Source organism: Pomacea canaliculata, linkage group LG5, assembly GCF_003073045.1.
Source record: "Pomacea canaliculata isolate SZHN2017 linkage group LG5, ASM307304v1, whole genome shotgun sequence".
NCBI classification, from domain to species: domain Eukaryota; kingdom Metazoa; phylum Mollusca; class Gastropoda; order Architaenioglossa; family Ampullariidae; genus Pomacea; species Pomacea canaliculata.
The window spans coordinates 18773077-18798630 of record NC_037594.1 but is presented as its reverse complement, the minus strand read 5'-3'; the positions used below and the strand labels follow the sequence as shown (position 1 = coordinate 18798630).

The 25554-nt window shown below is 39.3% G+C and overlaps 2 protein-coding genes across 10 annotated transcripts in view; both read right to left on the bottom strand.

Moving 5' to 3' along the window:
• Window positions 1-11337: 11337 nt before the first annotated feature.
• Window positions 11338-18865, bottom strand: LOC112564985 (DNA nucleotidylexotransferase-like). The gene is given in 12 exon segments (XM_025240189.1): window positions 11338-11962; window positions 12344-12529; window positions 12532-12967; window positions 14619-14751; window positions 15736-15856; window positions 16591-16618; window positions 16620-16660; window positions 16973-17065; window positions 17067-17153; window positions 17728-17838; window positions 18092-18296; window positions 18710-18865. Coding segments are annotated over 12 exon segments (1656 nt in total). The 5' UTR covers window positions 18838-18865; the 3' UTR covers window positions 11338-11875.
• A 1791-nt stretch (window positions 18866-20656) lies between these two features.
• LOC112563631 overlaps window positions 20657-25554 on the bottom strand; it is a 39594-nt gene continuing 34696 nt past the window's right edge. For all 9 annotated transcript variants that reach the window (XM_025237800.1, XM_025237802.1, XM_025237801.1 and 6 more), the window contains one exon: window positions 20657-25463. In XM_025237800.1, coding sequence (XP_025093585.1) covers window positions 25267-25463 — 197 coding nt within the window. In that variant the 3' untranslated portion in view covers window positions 20657-25266. The remainder of the gene's footprint in view (window positions 25464-25554) is intronic.

Sequence of the window (25554 nt, the reverse complement as noted above, 5' to 3'; positions counted from 1 at the left end):
TTGCTTATACTGGAGTGCTTTCTGCGTGTCATTCAGTGACAGTGACCAGTATGTTTGACTGAGAAAAATAATCTTTTGTCGCACGTCTGAGCACTCTATTAGAAAAGAACTCATTCACGGCTAATGACGAAAGAAGATGAAGCACGAAGGAATGTGTAATTTAATCGCTACAGTCGGGTGGCTTTGTTACTATCCTGATACAAGAATGGTATTCATTACATAATTAATGTCTTCTCTCCTTTTTCTGGTTCTTTAGTTTCTGTATGCCAGATCTAAGTTTGAGGACCGATTGTCTCATCATGCTAAGTTTCCGGTTAGGTTAAAAAAATTTTAGTCTCGTGAATCTTGTGCGCAGTTTGTGGGTGCGAGATTGTGGTGAACATTTTAGGAAGAACCTAGGAACATACCCTCAAGACACAGCCAAGCATGGCAACAGACATAGTAACAAACACAAGCAGCTGCATAGAACTGCTGACGTGGGTATGAAGAAACATAAACAAGCTTCATGCATCCCCAACGGCATCGATTTCCCCAAAACGTATAATGTTCGCATAATTTAAGCCCTGACATGGGTATTCTCTCTTTAAAAAAAAAATAAAATGCGGGAAGTAGTAACTAGAAAACGAAGACTAATGCAATTTTCTTGTTACGGTAAGCAGAATTAGACTCCACGAGATTACATTTAAATCGATTTCCGTAGTCGATGAAGCTCGGTGGTTCTCAACACATAGTCAACAAAAATGATTCATCAAATGTTAGAAAACAAGCGCCGGCAACTGTGAGTTGTGCTGTTGTTCTTGTCAATCACATTTAAGGCATATCGAAAAGCATACCTGTATCCCATTAATCAACCTGTTCTGAACACCAGACAATAATGAATGGAGCACGGAAGTTAAAATACCCTCCATAATATTTGATCGGGACTGTATGCAATGCCATCAAATATTGAATTATTTTCTAATAGGTTTCTGTGGTGTTCATTGCCATTCATGTGTTAGCAACAGCTGTATATGAAAGACATTTTTCCTTGAGCGCAGAAAAGAAAGTGTCTCGCTGCTCTGCAAACTAAATCCCTGCTGCCTCGGAGCAAACTAAAAGCGACATGACACCTCAGGCAAACAACTTAATGTAATCACGAGAGCAAATGAAACGGCATAAATACCTACAAACGCTAATGTCAGGTGAAATTTGCCCAAGGAACACAATCCCTCAGCGATCGAAAGTAGTTATCGGCCTTTGTAGTCTCGGCAGACGACGTGACGACGCGAGAAAACAAAGTTTCACTGAAATGCAGACGGACGCGATGACAACGCTGAGCAAACACTGTTTCTGCATTTCACTTCGATGAAGTAATGATAAAAGAAGTCTGTTTCGCCATAGACAACCAGACCGAGCTCTTGGAGGCAAGTTTACCGATCGGATTCCAACCGAGTGGCGGGTGTGTCTGTGTGGCAGGCCAGCGGTGTAGAAGGTTAGATGGCCACCTATACAATTTCTGAGCGCATGGTCGTGGGATTTAGAGTGACATTACCTGACTTAGCTGTGACATTTATGACGGGCCACGTAAGATTCGACAGTACATTTTTATTTTTCAGTTTACTCAGCCGAAGAACGGTTCTATCTGCTTCCAATCTGAACGTGACCTGACCTCTGTTATTCCCGTCATGCTCTGCTTTCCTCTAAAAAAAAAAAAGACCTCGTTCACTCTCAACCTTCCTCGCCATGTAATAGGAAAGATGAAGTTGTACAAACAGAAAGATGATTTGATGATGATTTTGTCGTTTCTTCGCTCATCAAAGCTTCTCGTAATATTTTTACAGTTTGCATACAAGTCTCTTTCTCTCTCTCTCTCTTTCGTTTTTTACTGGCCTTCCTGAGAACATTTGTTCTACGGGCATAGTCCATAATTTCGGAATGAAATTCCCGTTAATGTCATACGATTGAGTGCGCGTGTGTATGCGTGCTGCTTAAAGGAGGAGGATGCTCGTTATATTCCACCAAGCTCTCAGTCTTGCGTCCTCGCATTTGATTACGGCCCTTTAAAGATTAAATACTCTTTCTGAACCTCCAGATGACTTTAGGTTTCCATAAAGCCTCGACATGCTTTTTTTTTTTAGAGAGGTTTCTACTGCTGAGCTAGCTGCCAGAGGACTCGAATATTGTTCGTGTGTAAGATCTCCAGCCACATTGTTATTATTCTTGTTTTTATATTTTCTGCTGTTGATGAAAGACATCTCTCTCTTTCTCTCTCTCTCTCTCTCCTCCACGCACTCTTTTATCTTCATGTCGGCCTTGACTAGCTGATAAGGGAATGCTGCAAATCATTCTCGAAATATTCAATGCCTCGTTCTTTTTGATGTGAGCTTTATGTGAAGCTATTTCCCTCTCTGTCTTTATAGCATGAAGAATTATGCTGCTGGCTCTAGAATGCTAAAGTTTTTCCTCCTGTGCCTTGCTATTATATTTACTTCAGCGAAAAAAAAAAACCCTTACTGAAGATACTTTTCTTCTTTTTCCTTCTTTTGCTGGTTAATATGCAGTTTTGTGCTGTTCAAGAATTCCTACATTTCTCTCTTAGTGGTGTATTTTTTAATTATTTCAAATATTATGTACCTCCTTCTGATTGCATACCTGTGATTACATTTTCCTCAGTGCGTCTTCATAAATATCAAGAATCACCTGTTTATGCTGTTGGTAAAGCGTTAATCACCAATGACGAGTCAACCTGTGCAAGTTTGCTAAAGATGTTCATGCTATCATCAAGATTTACTATCATGCTACCCATGATACTTTCCAGTATTTCAGGAAACACAACCGTTTCTTGGAGTTGTGTGTGTCCTAGGATGTCAATGTTTCTTGGAGAAAATATCCGATCTCTTTTATCCCTTTGCATCCCCATCATCATGATCGGCAGCAGACTTTGGCTTTTATGTATTGGTGTGTGGTGGTGATAGTGGTGGTGGAGGTGGTGGTGCTGCTGCTGCTGGTGGCTGGTGGTGAAACGGAATAGGGTAATGTAGGCTGGCGAGACACCTGCAGATAAAGGTAGAGACAAATTTCACGACAATGTCCAGCCTCTTGAATTTTCCCCTCCCTTCCACTGTGCCTGATGCATTACCTCCCTTTCAGCGGTTCTTCAAGATAAGAAGAAATAGAACTCCAGGTTAGCCGACCTCATTGTTTTCAATTCAGGTGTTACTTCTGGGTTTCTGTATGTACTGTATTTGAAACCAGAAACGCTTCTTCAATATTTCCATCGTAGTTCGCTTTGTAGTTTGAAAGACAAAGATTATATACATGGACAGTTTCATTTTCCTCAACTTTTTTATTCAAATGAACTTCACGACCTGGAGGCATTGTTGATGCGGTGAGCAAAGTTCCAGCCCAAAACCGTCGGTGACAGCGAAACGATGGATGATTTCTTGACTTGTTCCCAATCTTTGTTTCTTTCTCAGAAACAAATCGGTAGTAAACTATATTCCTTGAAGTCTTTTCCAGCCTCTCTTTTCAACACCGCTAATGATGAGATGATTGATTGTCATCGATGACATAAAGTAAGTTCGTGTTAATCATTTTTTTTTCAGGAATCCGATTTCTGATTGTGAAAATTGTAACACAATATTCTTTTCGTACCTAATGCTTTCATAAATATCTGTCTAAAACAACAAATATTTCTTGTAATTAACACTTGTGTGACTATAAAAAGTTTGTAATCCAGAAAATAATGTTAACTTGACTATTTTCTGGAACTACGGACATTTTGATTGTGTCTTAGTCTTAGCAGCAATGTGTGAGCAAATACCTTTAACCTGTCTCTATTTTCTAATTTAGTTTTGATTTTAGGAATATTTTAATGATGATCTTGTTCGTTCTTTCAGTTACCTCTACCATTTTTTTCACAGAATCTTCCTATCTTTACATGTATAGATGTATTAAACCTTGACAAGCAAAATTAAATTGGTGATGATGGTGGTGTGGTTAATGACAGTATTTGTTTCTTAGAAAGCTTTGGCCGTCCTGTTGTACAGGTCGGTGATTTGTTTTTAACACACTGAACAGCAAATGTACACTAACATGCTAGTGTAAAATATGCTTTAAATATTAAAGCCTCAACGTGTAAATATTTGTATTTCCTGCCCCCACCCCCAGATCCTTGTTACATGTTATGAATAACTAATTATGTTGCTTTATGTTGGAGTCTATGACGGCATTGTTGTCAAAACTTGAAGAGGTTTATAGCTGTTGCTTAAATCGTCAATAAAAGCCGTTTTGGTCGACGATGTCATTTAGTTCTCATTTCAGCTTCCATTCGTCCACCTCTCTCCAACTGTGTGATGAGCTGGTACAGGTTGTCGTGCTTAGAAAGCTTCTCAACGACTGTCGAGCTCTTCTCTCTCTCTCGCTCTGTATCTCTCTCTCTCCCCTATATCTATGTATATAAAACATATACAGGGAGAAATTTTTTTTTAAATATCAATGCGACACTCCTGCTTTTGAAGACTCAAGACACTTAAGATTGCTACCTATGTCATCCCTTAGGTACGTCTTTGTCTTGGCCTTGTTGATATTGAATTTAAAGCGTCTCGACAGCAGGGAAAATTCAATTTGATTAGGGACCAATCAACCTAGTGAGACCTACGTGGCAGTCCTTGATTTCTGAATGAATACAGATTAATTAATTGATGGTTTGCTGAATAGACGAAAACGATGACTGTACTGATGGGTGATGGTAGGAAAATGAATGGAGGAGCAGGATGCGTGGAATTATTGATAGAAAACAAGATTGATGGAGAGCATATAGTGCAGGGGTGTTTTTTTTTTTTTATCTTTATATCAAGTGCGCTTGACCTCACCGTCCAAGATGCCTGAGCAACTGGAAGAGGCCATTGCTGAAAAAAACTAGACATTTGTTAATACAAAGGCGCCGTTTTTCTTGAGAATTTCTTCCCCCCAGATAGCATTTAAACTGCTGTCAGACTGAGAGGTTTCGCGAAAGGAGAGATAAATGTTTCAATGATCCCTGGGGAAAAAAATAATTGTTATCGAGATGACGAGGGAGCGTGATGGTCATTGGAATAATGTCCCCTTTGTAGCCTCCATCTGCCTAGGCACGGAAAAGGACGACAAATCTTCGCAGTTCTTGACATTCACTTTTTGTCTTGATGTGCACTAATTCTCCAATGCTCTCCCATTAATGATACCCCCATTCTCTACAGCATCTGCGAGGTCCAAATTTGTGACATCACCACATCCGCTGAGGACAAGCAACAGAACCCCATCTTTTGCACACCGCAATCCCATCAACCTGCAAAGATGAGGCTGACACCAGAACGGTGGTACAAGTCTGATCAAAAGCTTTTCATTTGATATTTACAGTCAGCCTTCTAAAACAAGAGAATACCTCTCATGATCACAAATTATGTTGTCCAACGCCCATGATTTTTATTTTGTCAGATATCATAACTCACTTCCCTTGAAAGGTTCATTTACTTGCAACTTTTAAAGAGGCACCTTCCGTTGAAACAAAGGAAACGGTGACTGACAAATTATTTAAACCAAGCTCAAGACACTGTCCTCTACTGAAACCAGACTAAAATACGGTAAAGATGACAGCTTGTTTAAAATCTGTATTTTGTCAAATCGCATTTAAGCATTTTCAGTGTAATACCTTTTCGTATCATTACTACAGCACAGTTATAAAGTCAGATAGGAAAGGATGTGCACAAAAGATCTTTTCATCCTTCTGACCTTCTGCATTTAATTGAAGCCAAAGTTTATTGTTTAAGACATCTTTGTAACCAGGACATGGCACAGATTGGCTGAAACGTAACTGTCGCCTGCTATGAGAGACATTGGATGAAGAGGATGGACAGAAAAAGTGGATGAATATTAATATTTAAGACATGAATGTGTTAACCCTCTATCTGTTGCTCTCTACATTGCGGCGCTTTCGCAGATGATGAGATGAGCAAGGCATTCTTCGTTATATAGACTTTTACCACCACCAAAGTGCGAACAGGATCTCTCCCAACATTGTCATCTGCAGGTGTTTGCTTTGTGCTCTTTGCACGTGCTAAAAGTTCCTCCTTTTCTCGTTTGCTATCGGAAATCTGTTTGCAGGACGTTGCCTGGAATACTGGCATGTGCGGGAATCCACTTTAAAGACTTGACGTGGCTGCAGAGAAGCCGGTCCTGATCGTCTCATTCAATTGTCGTCTGTCAAAGATGGTGGCATGCCTGAGTGGAAAGAACTCTCACGACAACAGCTTGATTTCTACCCTCCCTTTCATACGAATTTTCCCACGAGGAGGGTAAAGGGCTAGTCGTTGACCGTTAAGCAAGAGGAACTCCCAATTTACCCCTGCTCCTGCAACATCGGCGTGGGAGGAATCTTCAAACTCAAGAATGCTCACCATCTGCATACAAATTAAGGGCAAGTATTTGCAGGAAGGCAGGCATTTGGTTGCTCTCTGATGACCACGCCAGGCATGACAGGTGGCACTCTCAAGAAGTGTGTCTGTCAACAGAGCGGATGTGAAAATCTCGCAGGCCAAACTCTCGTCCTGAAGGGTCTGTGCGAAGTGTTTACGCACACCCTCGGCGAGAAGAGGGTGGAAGGGTCTGTGTGTGCAGCCTTCGCCTTTTTTTCTTCTCACGCCTCGTCTCTGTCTACGAAACTAGCGGTGGGTGGCCAGGTATTTGGCATCTCAGAGTAAGGTGTCACCTTAATGTTTATATTTTTGCCTGCTTCTATAATAATCATGATCTTTTTATCTCGGTAATTAACACTTCAGGCACAGAGAAGGACAGAGAGAGCGTTAAAGAGTGTGTTGTTGCTGTTGTTGTTGTTGTTGTTGTTTAAAATGGTGTTAGACTGAGCGTTGAGGAATAAAATAAACGGGATTTATTATCTGGGAGTCTATCACTCGGCCAAACAGACAAAGAGGAAGAGAAATGTAGAACAATGGACACAGATTTTTTTCATTTACTTTAACCCACAACATCATGGCTCCGCTAAAGTATAATAAAGGACATTCAGTCTACTAGGCGCTCTACAACACTCTGCTGTGTTGAGATAACTCAAGAAGCAGGACTATGTCACAAACAAAATAAGACTTGGACAGCATCCTAGTTTCTCAGTGAGAAACACGAACTCTGCTCCTTTTGTTCAATAAACTTCTTTTACTGTTGTCATAGCAATGCCATTAACGCTGTTCAGAGTGGGAAATGGTTCCTTAGTTTTCAAGTCAATGGAAAAGTCTCGACCATAAGAAAAGGTATTGATTATGGCGGTGTTTCTTACTCTTACTCCTTTTGAAACGCAAGTTTTCGCTGAAAACATTGTGTAGACACAAAATGTGAAAACTCCAACATAAGTGGAGAAAAAATGTCATGTATATATATATAAGCCTTCCCTTTGTGGACTGCTCTCTAGTGAGGAAAAGTCACAGGATTTTTTTTTCAACGAAGAAGATAAAAATCAAATTAGCCAACACTATGAAGTCCTTTGATTTTGTACTGACTTTCAATTCCCTTTTCTCCGGGATATCACGTGGCATGTGCGTGCGACACAATCCATTTTCTTAACGTAGCTTCTTTGAACGAAACACTGAATGAGAGAAAATGATTTTTATATTAACTACTGCGCTTGGAAGATGACCAAAACCATCAGTAACAAGCTTGACGTCTTCCAAAACAGATGCATCAGGCGCATACTTAACATCTTTTGGCCAAACACCATCACCAACGAAGAACTCCACCGAAGAACTGAAACCAAGACCATCACCACGCAGGTTGAACGAAGGCGTTGGTGATGGATTGGACATGTGCTCCGCCAGCAGACAGCAGACCTCTCCAGAGTCGCCCTACGATGGACTCCAGACGGCCGAAGAAAACGAGGCCGCCCAAAGGAAACTTGGAGAAGAACAGTGGAAAGGGAGATGAAGGGAAAGGGCTGGACATGGGGTCACCTAGAGCGGGTTTCAGCCGATCGACATCGGTGGCGGACTCTGGTTGAGGCCTTATGTGCAACCTGATGCACGAAGAGGAATAGATAGATACTGCGCTCATTCACAAAAGGCAGCTGACCGGGGGACATTCGCATCAACGGCAGCAGCAATGGTCAGGATGGACTGGACCTGGCGCAGCAACACCCAGTTCAGGCTTCACGAGTGCCATGTAGTTCCCATCATGCTGTTCGGCTTGAGAGACGTAGGCTTAGCTTTCTGATACCGGAAAAAAATTCTCGGCACCTAATACCATGTGCCTAAGTGAACCACTCCGAATTTCCTACAAGGAACACAAGACCAACGACACAGAGCGAGGTCATCATTCTCGTTGGATACCGGAAATTCAATCTGGCAACCGTGCAGAGTCGTAAGCTCGTGTGATTCGGTCATGTCGCCCGCAACAACAGTCTGTCGAAGATCGTCTTTCAGCGCACTGTGAAGGTTGGTCAATGCCGACGCAGAGGACAAACTGGATGACAAACCTGAATGAGGGAACTTCTCATTCCATGGGGGACCTTCTCAATACGTTCACGATCACTTTTTAAACCTTGCCTTGCCTCCTTGCCGGGGAGACATATATTGATGATGAGAAACATGCAGCTGCTCAACTCTCTGCATACCCATGATGTAATGTTGGGACTAAACCTAATTAAACGGATCATTTATGTACCTAATATGAAATGTTTGGTGTATACTATTGTTGGCTGTCAGAACGACCTTTGCTCTTTATATCACTTAGAGCATAAACACAATTTTCGTCTTTTGAGTTTTTAGGCATTTACCATCTGGAAAGCAGATAATACTGCCAGCAGAAGAGCAAGTCGACCTCAAAACGAGCAGGAGCACAGTTAAACAAATCTTTAACTGTCACCTCCTGATTGAAAAATATCAGCAACACTGTAATAATCTCTTAGCCAATAGTCGATTTACGAAATTAAAGGCTTTTAAACTAATAACTTGTAAAAATAGGCAATAATGCACTGACTTCTTTCTTTGTGTCCGCATAATATATTTTATCCCTTAAATGATTCGTTGAATGAATCCTCTAAATGTTACAAACTGAAATAAAAGTATTTTTGTCTTTACAGCTTTTAATTCAAAATCCTTTTTGTTATTTATATATGCATGTCGCTGGTTTGGAAAACACGATCAAAAGTATTTATTATCGTATATCTTGCATCAGTGCAAATTTTCAGCTTGTTAGGCTCTCTTCACCAATTATCTCGGAATCGATGTCTGATGCTGCAACACCTCGCTCTCCGTCCTTTATTCCAAGCCTGGCGTCGATGCTAAAGGTAGTTTGGCTCGTCACGGGGATGCTTGCATGTTTTCAATGATTTTCATACCCATGATGATTAAACACGGGTCATTTATCTCAAATCTTGACACGAAATATCGACCACACGCTGTTGAGTTTGCTGTCGGCACGAAATTCTTTCTTCGCTTGCACCCACAATTTTATTCTTTTGAGCTTTCAGGCATTTACTCATCGGGAAGCAGATAATACTATCTTTTTCTCCTACTAGCTTTCCTCTTTTTTTTATTTATCGTTGCGATAACAGCGATCTTCCCCAGCTCCTCTCTTGTGTGTTGGTTGAGGCAACTCTGGGGGACAAACAGCTAAGCCTGGAGCTTCCGCTTTGACAACCGGTGAGTGTGTGCTGCGCGATGAATGGTTTGACGAAATGCCTTCATTAAGATTGCCTTAGAGGCAACTGTGGCCCAGAAACAAACTGTTTCATGCTGGGTCTTTAACTGATGACAGGAACCATGGAGCTGACCATATTAATAATCAATCAAAGCAGCGCGTAGGTACAGCATCATGATCAAAATGCTCGAGAGTTGGCCATTGAATCAGGGTTCAACAACCTCGAGGACAACCTACAAACCTCCAGGTCACGGAATTTACTTAGTGAATACCTAGCTGCATGTGCAAGGTGCACAATGCCATGGCTGTTTGATGTGTGCATATGAACAGCAATGTCTCCTCTGTACAGTTAAATATGTATGTTGTTCTCAAAGTAAGTTTCCAGAAAATGATCAAGCAGAAAGCTGTGTTATGCAGCGATAACATATAGAGCACACGAAAATGATCGCGCATAATCTTGCGCGCCAGCCCTAGGTCATGTTGTTTTCAACAAATTTTTGGTGGCCAATAATTACAGTAACCGGCTCCAGAGCGAAGTTGTTTGCATGCTGTCCCAGTCTGTCCATGGATTGCGTCCTCCAACAGAACCTGTCACTCAAGTTCTTAAAAAAGGGCTGTCCTGCAAAAACCGACCTATATGAGCTGTGTCGGAGTGACATTGAGCACATTACTTTTAATAATTGAAGCTCAGTCCAGTAACGGACGGGTTAGTGCAGCTTAGTGGCGTGCAGTCAGTACAGTTTAGGGTTAGTAACGAGAACTTAGCACAGTTCAGTAATGGGTGAGAAAAGCAATGCAGCCAGATAAACGTTTCTTGTCAAACAACTTTTACAATGACTCTAAATAAAATTTTTAAAATCTTCTTTTAATTGTAATTAGAGAAATTTTTTCCAGAGTGTACGTCTTTCATTGTTTGCTTGTACTTTCTATATTCTTTGTAAAAGGGAAGGAAAAGCGATATTAACTTACGTAGACGGGGGTGGAAGGAGAGGGAATTCAAAGCAAATAAACCGTAAAAATACAGATTCAGACATTCATTATTCTTTTTTCAAAGAGAGAGAGAGGTCCTGTCATAAAAGGGAAGAGGAACTATAGGCGTGTATGAAGCCCAAGATGTCCTCTTTTTCCCAAAAAAATAAAAATCCTTAAAAATCAGTTTTCTTGCTTTCCGCTCTCTTGTCTCGCGGGACACCACCATAACACGTGCTCTTTCGGAACCTTCGTCCTGAAGTCGCCTGCTGCTGGAGGCGTTGAGAAGCGTTACAACGTACTCCGTTAACCATCACCATGACGTCACGAGCTTTGGACACGTGACGGAACCAAACGCTGGGAAACATGGGCCACGACGGCGCAGAATATCCTCTCTGTATGGGTGGAACGTGACTGGGAAGAAAACTCATTAGGCGTGCGGTAAAGACAGAAGGCACGTGATGTACGTACAAGTTTTGTTTTATATAGGGATGGGAGGATATGAAGTTGAGGTTTTTTTTCTTTCCTGCCGTGCGTACAGTTTCGGGTTCGTCTCGTCTGATGTGTAAAAAGGTAAAGGTTGTCCCCTAACCGGTCCAGGTCGTTGGGGAGTGAGAAAATTTATATATGTATCAAGACTTTTATTTCTACAAACAGAAAGCATAATTAACCCCTCTTCGTCCAAAGACAAGTCTTTAGTAAATAAAGCACTAGACGTCCTCAAAATTTTAATAGGAATGCACTCTGGATTTCAAAGCTGCATTTCTTTACAATTAGAATACAATCTTAAGAGGTTTCTATGTACATGTACAGCACAGAATACATTTTTTTAAACACTGATCAACTATGTGTCACTGTGGACAGACAAGGTGCAAGAAAGAAATCGACATTAAATGATGGACTTCTCGTGAACCAAGATATACTTTGTTTTACCTGATTATTAGATGTACAATAGACACACTAGGAACCACATCTTTCAACTATAAATCTTCAATCTCAGATTGTGAAAGATTAAAGCAAAGATCAATGAAAAGCTCTGATCTCCTGTCCTCTTTTTTTCCCACTGTCTTCCTTTTGTTTTTGGTTACTTATCGTGTGTGTATGTGCATGACTCCATTTTCTATATCACATTTTGTTCTCCGTCCTCGTCTTACATATTGAGGAAGCTCGCACCAGCGCCTGTTAGAAGATGCAGCCCTGAGCTGGAGACAGCTGTTATCGCCACAATGGCCTAACCAATTCAGCCTCATCAGCAATTTCTCTCCCACGGTTCTCTATAGTCCAGATTCAGATTTTTGAACACCTCCTCCTCGTTTGCTGCAGGGAGGCTAATGTTCTGGAGCATTAAAAAAACTTATTTTAGACATTAAAACAGCTTTCTAGGAGAATAATTTTTATTCTATATAATGCACGAAAACGTACCTCATTGACCTCATGAATGACTACTTCACATTTGTTTCACCGCGCGTGTCACCGAGGGCCTGAAAGACTTAAAGGACGAGTGGGGTGCACATTTTTGTCTACTGATTTTGTAAAACTCTGTGCAAGATACTATTTCCTCAAATGAATACAACCTTTCGGTTCTCGAAACATGCCTACAAACATCATACAAAATGAGGTAAAAATACACACACAGTGGGGTTGTAAATGGACATGTGTGTGAAGGCAAATGGAAGACCGGGGCTTTCATGTCTAGGTGAAAATGTGGAAGTCCTACCTTTGACGAGTCCCAAAGGCCGTGGCTGGACAGCTTCATGTTCATTTCTCGCTGCGCGTACAAGCGCAGGTCGCGATTAAAGTGTTTGTTGCCTGTCCAGCCGACCAGCGCGTAGAAGTACTGCGAGTACGGTGCCACAATCAGGTCCACGCGCCGCGCCTTCCACGTGCGGTCTGAAGAACGTCCTGTGGCAGGGTAGGGACACGTGACCGGCACGACGGGGGCAGGGCAGGGGCAGAAGAGCTGTCTGTCTTCTGCCGTTTGCAGGCCGTGGGGGCGCTGGTCGCGTCGTCAGGCGGTTTATCCCTGTTCCCCGCTGCTCCGTCATCAGGGTCCTCACTACGTGGTTCGTCGCTCCCAACTGATGCGCATGCGTAACCCGAGTTTTCGGCTGACCAGGCCTTCTCGAACTTGCAGATGCCGAGCCACTTCTCAAACTGGTCAAGGGTGGACTTGGAGTCTCGATGAAAGTCGTCTGAGGTGAACGTGCTCTTCAGCCACTGGCCGGTCAAAACCATCTGTCTCCTATCCAGGGCCTTCAGAAGGGATGTCAGCAAGCCCTGCTCCTTGCCTTCCTCTCGATGAGTCAGGAGGATGTCGACGTCATGGCCCATTAATTTGCCTCTAAAACCACATATGTACTCTCTAATCAGGTTCAAAAAGTCACTACTGAGAGAAAAAGAACATGCTAATATGATAAGCATGTTTTAATCATTGCTTTAATAATTTTTTTTCTTGTTATAAATTCTCGTCTACTCCTAATTTTTACATGTCGACTTCATAATGTTTAGGAATTGTTGTGAATAAGAGACTACCATTTCACCCTCATCCGTATCGCGCTTTTTTAACGCCCGGTCTGTCTCATCCAACCAGCAATCACAGAAGAGAACTGAGATCATGGAGTTCATCAGTGACAATGACATCGACCTTATGCCTTTGACTGAAATGTGTTAATCTGACTCCAGTTAACTACAGTATACGGTCATTCCCCCCGTGCAGTCGCAGAGGTGTGATTGCTGTAATATTTAAAACATCTCTCATGAGTCACCTTGCGATTGGCACTGATCTACTTTTTGTACACTCGTCATTGAAATTTGTTATTCCAAGACTTTCGTTGCCAGACAAATAAGTTCATTTATTTACCACCCCCCGACATCATAAACAAATTGACAACAAAATGTTTCTGTCAGAATTTCATGATCTGCTTCACCGTGTTGATCATGAGATACGCATAGTTACTGTGTCAAATGTACTCTCTTCAGATCATTATTGTGTGCGGTTTGATCTGTCAGCCAGTCGCCCAGCACTGACACTAGTGTTTTGCACTCTGCGCCGTCTTCGTGACATGAACATGTCTATGTTTCATGATGACCTGGGAACCGAACTGGCCCTCTGCCCCTCAACCTCTGCGGACAGGCTTGCGGCCGTTCTCCGCTCCGTGCTGGAGGCCCATGCTCCTGCTGTGCGTACCCAAGTTCATCCCAACAAACACGCGCCATGACCCAGCATTCGTGCTGAGCTGCGGAGAGCTAAGGCAAAGCGTCGACGAGCTGGGAGGTTGTGGCGTAGGTCTGGGTGTCCATAAGCAAATGCTAAATGCTGCCGAGCGTGAAGTCGCATCCACCTTGTTTATTTGGCCAGAACTTAATTCCTCCGTGCTCACCTGTTCGTCGATTTAAGACCTACAACCACCTGTTGGGCAGCACAAACAGGCCGCAACTGCCCACATGTAACGACTCCATCTTACACTATTTATAGTATATACATCATCCTTCATACTTTCATCCATTCCTTTACGTTCTACTCTTGTACCTCATCTTTATGTTGTTCAGTGTACCTATACGTACCTCACTGTCCACTGGCTGTTACCTTTCATTTATCATTACTGGTCTGCGCAGAGAGTGCGATCGATCTTGGTCGTGATGCTGTGAGTTATAAGTTCATATTATTACTACTACTACTTTCCGCATCAAGACGCAAACTGGCACTAGTAGTGCATTTGCAGTTCTTCTCGTGTGCTATGTTGTCTCTTTGACCCACTTACCAAGAAGTATAAGTACAATAGTGGGATCTCCCTCCCCTCGTCTTTCAAATATGTTTTTCTCCCACCCCTGCTGTTCTAAGAATCAGGCGTAGGGGTCACTGCCGTTAAATTACAGTGTTTTTTAGACAACGTGCTGGGCGTTAAACGTAGCTTGAATGAAGAGGAGAAGGACAAGAGAGAATTTTGGTCAGAAAACAAAGGAACGGCAGCTTTGTGATATCAAGTACTTACCTTCTAAAGCCCCCAGTCAGTTGGACAATGACGCCCGGCAGGATGGCCTCCGCCTCCCGCTGCACCAGCCTCACGAACACGTCCGCCTCCACCCTCTTCACGCTGTCCGTCAGGTCCTCGTGATACGCCAGTCCTACCAACGTCAGAAACAGGCAGTGTCATAGATATACAATCAAATAAGCCCTAGGCACGCAGGCAAATAAACCTGGCGTCAGAAATATGTAGACCCCTCCAGTTGCCCCTGAAAATAAACTGAAATGTATCCTCTACTTCTTTTACTTCTTCTGAGGCAAACATCGTCTAGACTGTCAGGAATCTTGATGTTATCCTTCACAAATATATAATCAAATAAGCCGTAGGCACGTCTCAAAATTACGAACAGGCAAACAAACCCAGCGTCAGAAATATGCAGACCCCTTCAACTGCTCTGAAATGTGCGTCATCCTCTACTATTTCTTTCTATGCGTTACTTTCGAAGATACCTTTCATAATCCAGCGATTGTTTACACTCACTCATCAACTTCGTGCACGTTTGCCTCTGTCATCTGTATGCTGTTGTTTGTGATTTCTTTGTGGTAGGGTCTACTGCTGGTTTTGTTTGTAGTTTCTTTAATACTTGCACTAGGAAATGCACTCTACAAATTCTATCATCATCATCATTATTATTATGTGTCAACCATTCTTGAAATGGAGAACATATACCTTCAGTCAAAATTAAGACCCCTAAACTGCCAAAGGCTAAAATTACACATGTGCTGTAAGTCCTCTTCTCCACTGAGCACTATCAAGAAACCCCTAACCCCATGTGAATCACAAACAAAAACAGAAGTTATGTCAGCTCAAAACGATAGTTCTTGAGCAGAATGCATCATATTTCTTAGTTAAGCTAAGAGTATAAAACAATTACATGCAGAAATGAACCAAGACATGAGAAACAAAGATGATCTACATATACTGTTACTTCACTGGTTAGGGGATGCACACTCTTCTTCAGGACTCAAGAGTTCAATACCAAGCGTTATAGCATGAAATAAAGTCCAACGGTTGGTCACTTCAAGTCTGTGCTAATCATCTTATATCCTATGTAATTATAATTAGTTAGCAGAGAAAAGCTCACCCCACAATATTCGTTCATCCTTGATGTTGGTGTTGTGCTGGCGGACATCATCAATGGATTTCCATCTTTTTAAGCCATTTCTTGGCTGTGCTGGTCCAACACCATAAACACTGGTAAACAACTGTGACATAGTGCCATTCTAGGTCCCATTAAAGCAGTCACATCATGTCTACATATTCTCACAACAGCTACATCATTCTCATCACTAGATCCAATTACAGCAGTCACAGAAAATCTGTTTGGCTGTAAACATTTACCACTTACAACTGCACAATATATCAGGCACTCTCTTAACTTTCCAAATGACTGCAAATGGAGCCCATTAAACACTGATTTTTCTACACATAATTGAAATAGCATCATAATTTTTAATTTGTACCTTATTTTTCATTTGTACAAATAATGAATTTAAGAGAGAAAAGAGTTAGACACATTTGTTTGGATAGATACATGTCTTTCAGACACAGTAGCCAGGTATAAAAATGTATAAGAACTGGTGGACAGTTGTTGCATGCCAAACAGCATTACAATTGGCAGCATAAGATACCGCTGACTGAACCACTGAAGAGTAAACCTAATAGGTTGACCTTTCTTTCACAATTTCTGGTGATGTTCCTTTCCCATACTTTTCTAGGTTTGATGCAAACAGCAAGTGGAAAAATGCAAATTATAATATTTGTTACTCATAATTAAGAGATACCAACTAAAACCAAACCAACTAACATGTTAAAAATATTCCAAAAAATATTTGATCATGGTCCTTCCTTCAGCAAATCTCACCCAATGAAAATTATTAACTTACTTTAGACAACTATTATTGCTGTTGATTGAGAAATATTGTTAACAGAAACATACCTTCATCAAAGAAAACCATTCATCCGAACACCCTCTTCACTTCTTCGCTGTATCCATCTTCAATTATGTTCTAATTTTAAAAAAGAAGAACACATCTGTAATTTAAATATAGACACTGACACACAATTTCAGAAAACACTTAAAAGCCAATACATCTATAATATGAAAAACTCTCTAAAACGTATATCAGAATGTGCTTTATCAATGTTTGGTGGTATATAACATCTCCTAAAACAATGGTTATTTTCTCTTGCTTTACACAAATTTTTTTAATAAGAAATAAAAATTTTTATCTTAAAGAAAACCTTTATGACTTAGCTTCATTTTCTCAAAGTACAATTAATACATGCAAGCATAAGAAAGAAAATGGAGTGGAACCAACCTCCATCACTCTAAGAACATGGCTACCAAAATCCTTCAAGCCTTCTACTTGACTGATCCGCTCAACCTGGAATGGAAGGCTCTTGAGGGCACACGGATGCACGGCGGAATGCCAATGCTCTTGAATAGTCGTTCTCCCCATCTCTAAATTCAGCATGCTCCTCCAAAGTCTCCAGTGCATTCTGGAACACATACCCTGCATAGAGATTTGTGCATGCTAAAGCAAGCAAAACACTTTGGGACTTAATTCACTATAAAAAAGACAACATATTTCTATTTTATGTTTTTAAACCATTATGTTAGGTACAATGTCACTTTCACCTCATTTTAAATGTTTTAAAATCTGAATGCATAAAATGTATTAAGTAAAATCTAGTCAGATATATTATTTCCAACAGTTCCTGTTTTAGTGATAACCTGCCCAAAGAAAGAAAAGAAAACCTGAGATGTGCTCTACTTAACTCTGATTTGTGCTGCATTCTAGACACTGTGATAGCAAGGGCAGCTGTGAGATTCTGCCATCTCAGAGTAATTAGAGCTAGTGACTTAAGTTGTCTGAGTTACTCTTGTTTTGAAAGAACAATCAGTCAAGAGTAAAAAATAATAATATACACAAACAATTTTTGTATCGTCGTGGGGTGATTTGGAACTGATAGGTTGTCTCTTTATCAGATACAAGGAAAAATGCTTATTAGCATTTTAATATATATATATATCACACAATTCTTTCTACATAGGCCGATAAACTTGACTCACTGTAAATTTCTCATTTAGATGTTTTAAAGGCGTCACTCTCTGACAGGCCCAACTTGGAATAATTGCTTTGTCCTGATTCTTTGCAGTTTGTGTTGCTTCTTTAAGACAGCTCTGAAAGACAAATCACACATGTACACACACACACTCACTTATTTTTATTGCCTTATTCCAGACTCTACAAACCCACACTTCTATGCAATTTTTAAAAACTCCACAAAAGCTTAACTTCTTAAACTACTTATGTAAGGAATGCATTGCATGCAAAATCAGTGAAGCTGTAGCTGCCTTGTAAGCTAAAAAGTAAAGAAATTTATATCTGACAAGACTAAAGGATTTCTCCAAATTGAAAATGATGATTTTTAACCTGTTGATCTTTGTTCTGGATTTTGTGACTTTGCTCAACAGGAACAATACATCTTTCTTTTAGGCATTCAGAAAGCCATGGAAGGGAAACAACTTGTGAAGATAGTTCTATACTGTCACCGGTGTCCAAAGTACCATCACGTCGAAGCTGTCGAACCACCTGATCGTACTCTGTGTATTTTGTTACTATGTGACTCACGCTTTGGCTGCAGTCACGTTTAAAAAAAAACAGTCTTATACTTCGCTATTTAAAAAACTAGCTAGAAACGTAATTCTTGTTTAGGACAATTCAGAAAACTCGTATAGCAAGCATACAAATAAACGTTACTATTTTGCGTATCAGCGTCAAAAGTAGACATAAAAAGAAATGCAAACGAGAACGTTCGGGACATTGTTATCCTACATGTATATAAGGTACATTTTAAAAAAAAATCGTAAGTCAGACTTATGTCACACTTTTTTCCGCAATTAACTGGAGAAAGGTTTTAGAAATATAAATAAACTTTCCTTAAAAGGCAGTGCAAGTTGGCCTGGTGCGTATCGCGTTGTTGTCGATACGCAACCTAGGCCATAAAGAAACAGCATGCAAAGAAATGACAAATTTCTTAAAGCATATTACTCAAACTTTTCAGCAACTGGGATATTCGTACGCAGAACTGCACTTTTTATGTCTTGCAACATTCTTTTAGGGATCCTCTGGGGCATAATGTAGACGACAGCATCTCTATCACCGCTCGTGGTGGCCATTTTCGGTTTACTTCGACGGATTGCTGGAGTTCTTCCCTTTTGTTTACGTCCAAACCTGCATCGTTTCTTCTACTTCGTGATCTCTTTTTAATCTTCAAACCATTGTAATAATTAAGTTTCAAAAATATGAGCATTTTCAAAGGGATGTATGTGATAAACGACTGTTATTTCGCGCGCATCTATCAGAAAACTTCGACTGAAATGCGTACACAATCAAAAGTGGACACATTTTCAAGTATCCGTCAAATCAAAATCAAATCAATCAAAACAGACTTTATTGTCTGTCCAGGAGACCCAGGACAGAAATTTGTCTTCGCTCACAAGGGCAGGCATACATACTCATACAGATTTTAACACACAGTTAGGAGTAAAGTTAGGAGTAAAATGCATTGCCTCATTATCAAAGTATTCTCCACGGGCAGCTTCGAGCACACAGCAAGAAAAACACCGAGTCTGTGAGCGAAAAAAGGATCAGAAAGAGAAAGCTGCTTAAGGTGAAAAAAAAGTGAACATTATTTTAGAGTAAATGGAACAAAAATTATTCTCAAGTGCAACAATAAATACTTATTTCAAAGTGATAAAAATAAATTGAATTATCTTTTAACTTATCCTGCCTCATCAATTTTACAACACAGATCTCATAAATGTTCAGCAATGTGTATCCAACTGCATGTTTTACTGTCACAGTCTGGGCAGGCCATCTAAAGACTATATGCATTTCCTGAACTTGGAAATTCTGTACTTATTCTCTTCACAGTGCATGAAAGTAGTGGTACTCTAGCTGATGCTTTGACCAAACAGAATGACAAACACCATTTCACAAGCTGTCTATAAGTTGTGTATTGAAATTTCCTGTAATACAAGTTTAGTATCCTGTTCTTTAGAATGTTGGTAAAACTTCCTGTAAATTGTTTATGCTATAAACATCAAGGATGAGGTGCACTGTACATTTCATGTGACAATGAGTCCCAAGGTGTGTTCAGGAGCGTGGATATAACTTAAATATCAATTAATCTTCCAGAAGCAAAAGGAAATGTCATATTTGAGAAGTTGCAGGCTTGACTTGATAAGTGGTTGGTGGATTAGTAAATAAATATGTTGCATTTCACTGGCATGGCTAATTGATTAAAAGATAAGAAACACCAGACACAATTTTTACTATAGTTGAAAATTATATACACTCTGTTGATCTCCTAGCAGTAACAATTGAGCACATTGCTGTGCAAGTGATTTGTTGATGACTGCATCTTTTTTAAGCTGCTGTGAGACAGAGCTTGAGAGATTCTCTAATTGTCTGATTTTCACGTTATATAGCTAGTGTACCTGACTTTGCCTGGTCAATATCTGTCGCTAGCTTGTTGTCAACTTTCAATCTATATATCAATTTATCTGTGAAGCTTAATTATTTATGCCAGCAAAATAGTGAAATTCTGTTTATTCTGATCACATGCTGACAGGTCATGTTTGGCATCTATGTTGCAATGAACTGGGAAATAAAAATTGCTGAGTCACCAAATGACTCATTCCTGGTCTCTCCATATTTTTTTTTCCTTTTTCTACCTGCATGGAAGACTAGTTGAAATTTTCTACTGTGCAGTATTTCTTTTTCTGTTAGCAACGCATCTGAACGAAAAAAAATTAACACAAAACTACATTAACTAAGAATAGTCCATGACCAAAGCATTGTGTGTGTATGTTAGAAATATTCCTGCCAGATTTAGTAATAATTGGACCAGTGTGGATTTATACAGGTTTCAAGAGCCACACACAAATCACATTCCTTTATAAGGTGAGATATCTGTTTAAAATTCAAATCAAAAATCTTTGGGAAAAGGTTTATTTTTCATTTACATCTAAATCGTGGTAACAATTGCTGATGTGGAAGGAGCACAACATGACAACAGTAAAAATCATGCAACAGAAATGCGTATCCATCATTTAACTTGCTTAATACATGCCACAAGAAACCATTGAGGTCCAGGATGTTAACAGTGGAAGATGACATTAAGGAAGTATGCCTTAATACATGATTCTTATACAAAGGAGCACGCATGCACACAATTTGCATCACATCATAACTTGTGATACTCAGTTTCATTTTTGTATAAACTTGCATATGAATGTTCGCAAACTTGTGGATACACATGTTTTCCCTCTTCACTCTCATTCTTCTCTCACTAGCACATTCTGTATTTATGCAATTACACTATACATTACAAAAAGATGACGATATCACTCATCAAACTGTTACCTGTTGTAGTAGAGCACAAAAATGCATGACATCCCAGCAAAATTTTTCCACAGGCACAGATACACATAACTATCCAGACTCCAGCCAAAGTTAGCATAAAGGTTACTACTCACATTGATAGTTACAATAGTTCAGCATCTTTTGTTCATTAAAGGCAAGGATGAAAAATATGTAAAGCTTAAATATCAGGTGCATTCATGTGTGTGCACACACATTTTGCATTACAAAACTTTTACATAGGCCATGCTTAAAGAAACATACCCTGCCAAGCATTAGCTCCACAAGTATCATCAAGCACAGCTATCGAAGAACTAATGCACAGACCAAAAGTGGTTGAAAATGCTAAAAAGCTTTGACAGTACTTGGTGCATCCATAAATAAAACCATTTAAATGAAGCACACAAGTTTACAGAGTGAAACAATAATGTGGCAGATTTTTTTCCATCAAATCTTCAGCAAATTTAGGATCAAAATTAAGATGCTCTACCCGAGATTTTTATTGTATAATGCTGAGTGCTACTGAATGAACAGTGACCACATGTTAACTACAGTCAATAGCTGTCTGGAGCCAGTGTGTTGATAATGCTCACTAAAAATGAAAGAGGGAGATGATAAAACAAATCTAATGTGACCAGCTGAATTAAGAATAAATACAATCAGCGAAATAAGGAACTGACACAATTAGCTGTATAATACAATGGCATCATTCGCCTCCTTAGCTTCACATATGTGACTTACAAGTGCACTGTGAACTCTGAACACAGCTGGCAAACAGGCAAAACAAGATCATTATCTTCTTTGTACATAAAATGACATGCATATTTTGATGTACATCATAAAATTTTGAACGCTTAAAATTAACATATGCATCCTGTTATTTTGAAATGATGTATTAAATAAAACATGAAAAAGAATACTGGTAGACATCAAAAGATAGGACATTGATAAATACATATCTATTGAAGAAATGACAGCATTTGTCAAGGGTAAAAACCATTTCAAAATCAAAATGAGGACGAAAATCAATCCCTTTCTTGATAATATGATAAATATATATAGAGAGATTAAACAAGATCGTTACCTTCCTTTGATAATTTTCTATCATGGATTTCTGAACATATTGCATTGTGTTAATTTTAAGATGTCAAAATCTGGAGATTTCTTCCCTTGGTAAGCCTTTTAAAAAAACTTCCATCAATCTACTTTCAACAACAGATCTGGCAGTACATGCATAAAGTTACATGTCTTTTTCACTAATATCTTCAGATGGATCTATATATTTATCACAGCCACAGTGTGAAAATATGCCTGCCGCAAAGATATAATGGGGAGAAAAGGTTCCTTCTGTCAATGAGTAAATTAGCTAAAAGGTGAAATGCAAGTACTATATCTCACAATTTAAATTACGATCACAATAGATCATCAACTACATCTTACAAGTTGCAGCTCTGAGACAAAAAAGTATCCTCTTGGACTCATCACATCTGGGACAAAAACTGCCTCATGAATTGATTTTGGGCAAATATTCAAAAAGAGCATTCTACAAAATCTCTGAAGAAGAAAATTTTGAAAGTCATTGGTGTCATCTGTAACTAGACCTCAATATCCAACTCATTGTAAGCCAAGAAAATATTAATTTCACATCAAGCCTTTCATGGAATTCTCTTCCCCATAAGCAGATGACAAAAAAGTGCTTTGTTTACACATCTTGAAGACAACAATGCTTCTATTGTTGAAGACCATACATACATTGCCTTCTGAGGCAAGAACTGTTTTTAACTGACATTTTTTAACATAATAAGTTTACAGACACCATCTTAGAAAAGGAACAAAAGCAGAAATCTTTTGCTAATCTTTTCCAACAGTGGTGTGGATCATCAAATCCTGCGTGCAATAATACAGTCAATACTTCAAATATATGCTTAATACAATTATTTTATCTGTGCAAAGTTTATGAAGACAATTGATAACAATAGCTTCCTTGAGTTCTGGGCTTGGTGAAATGTTTGATTTTAGTTTACATTATGGCTTTTTCTCAGTTGCAAAACTGAAAAAGTTTGGTACTGTTCCATTCAGACATTTTGATTTTGTTTGCTTTATGTACAAACTGACTCACAAAAGCAATGTGTTATGATTTGTGGTCAGTGATCTGGAGATGCAAGATACTGACCATGGCCTGTCAAAGCATACACAGAAATAACCCACTGAATTTTTTAAACTGCAATAAGGCTGCTACCTATTGGTAGTTGGATAATGGCCAGCTTTAGGGGACCAGGAGGGCTGGTGTTATTCAAAAAATCCTACACAATGGCTTCAAAGAATCTCCTTCCTCTACCTATCTTAACACTCACTGTACACTAAAATTGCCATAAACTAATAAGTCTCTTTGACTAGTAGACAAGGTCAGACAAAAGAATTTACTCACAAAGAGGATGCCTGGAGTGAACAAAGTATGTAAAGTATAATGTTGGTAGAAGCTTGACACATACTGTCTGGATTAAACCTTTGATGACTCAGTGTACCTGAAATGCTTATTGTCAAATTTTTAAGTCTTATAGATAATTTCTTGTTAAGATCCTCACTTGCTTAGCAGTAATAAGGATCTCTTGAGTTACAGCTTAATGAAGAGTTAGCTATGCTTAAAGATAAGAAAATAAGCCCACTAACATTAGGCACAAATTCAGACATAATGATTAATGAGATCTTTGATTAAAGAATCTTAATATCTTGTAAAGAAAGATAAAGAACAAATGTGAAAAAAATTCTGCCAGTCACATGAGTCTATATAAAGCATGAAAGCACACTACAGAATCTTGACTTGGTTCAGTTACCAATGAATTTACTTTTATATGAAACATGAATTGAGTACACAGAAAATCTGTCACATGAAATAAAAACTGCAGGATGAATGCTGATAGTCTGGTAAACAGAAACCCAGACACATGAGGTTTGGATAACATACACAAATAGACACACCATATAGTATCCTAAATGATAGGCAAACATTACAGACTGATGAGAAAGTTTAAAACTAGATAATAAATGATGCTGCAGAGGAGGCAGACAACCCCTGATCAATCCCAGTAACAATGTGGAGATAAATGGCAAGAAGCAAATAAATATGTGTAATTGCATACATATATACATTATACATAATTTCCATAGAAAGTGTAAAAGAATAAAAAAGACTGATCATTATAGCCATTGTGATGCATTATGATAAGTGAATATGGTTATTAAATTCACATTCATCAATACTTTTGACTGTTGTCTTAGCTTCTGCATATTTTGTGAGAATGTGACTGTAGTGTTTATGAAATGAGAAACGTATATACAAAATAGTACAGAAATATTGCAACATCACAGATCTATCCCACTCGCTTCATTGTCATTTCTTGTGAAAAGAGATGCAGCAATGCCAGCAAGAGAATGCTTGGTAGCGATATTGTGGTATGGCAGCATTTTATCTGACTTAAAAAATAGAGAAGGCTGTAAAAAGGAAGATCAATATTCTTAATCAGCCACTTGAGATTTTTCAATTTAAAGAGTGGCAATTTAAAGAGTCTGAAAAATAAATTTCTGTAATGTATGCAAAAGAAGATGGAAATATGTGGAAGTAGTCTCTGGAAACCAAAGGAAAAAAATGGAATGAACACAGGTGTTCATAAAGTTGAGGTCACCACAGTAAACAATAAAAACTTAATTTCTGAAATTCTATATTTCTACATTCATTTCAGAATGATGATAAATAAAAGGTTTGAGAAATTTTCTCCCCAGAAAGTACAGGAAGAAATAACATGGTAATATAATTAACAAACAGCTTTCTTAGATGATTATCCAATATCAGGGCTTTAACTTTTGCTTTACACAGTTTTCCTCGTGTTCTTGTCTCTCAAGACATTTTATATAAGCACCCCAATGAAATCTATTTTTTTAATTGGATTCATTGAAAAGAAAATTAACCTTCTTGTATTGCTTCAGATGAAGAAACAGCAGAGACTAACAATAAGAACATGAATGCCATCCAGGTTCATTTTCCCACGAAATTCCAAATGACACTTTCCGACATGGAGATTTCATGAAAAATATTTCTGAAGAACAATGTCCACTTTGGCATCAAGTGGATCACAATCATTGAACCCCTTAGTAAAAATCTTGTCCAAACCAAGTTTGTGTGTTCATCGTTGTCCTGCACTGGTCCCAAAACAGGAAGGGAACCGCCAAGAACGTGATCCACCAATCACGCGTAGGGCTAGCCAGTCATCCATGTTAGTGACGAAACAAACATCATTTGACTCTTGAACCTCTTCCATATTAGCAGGTAACTCTGAGCGACTGGCACTTGGACTGGCATTTACCTCCCCTGATTCACAAGCTGGAACAGCAACCACAAAAAAATCTTCAATAATATGAATCTCAGCCAACGTACAGTAAGAATTTATGAGCCACTAAAAACTAAACTCCTG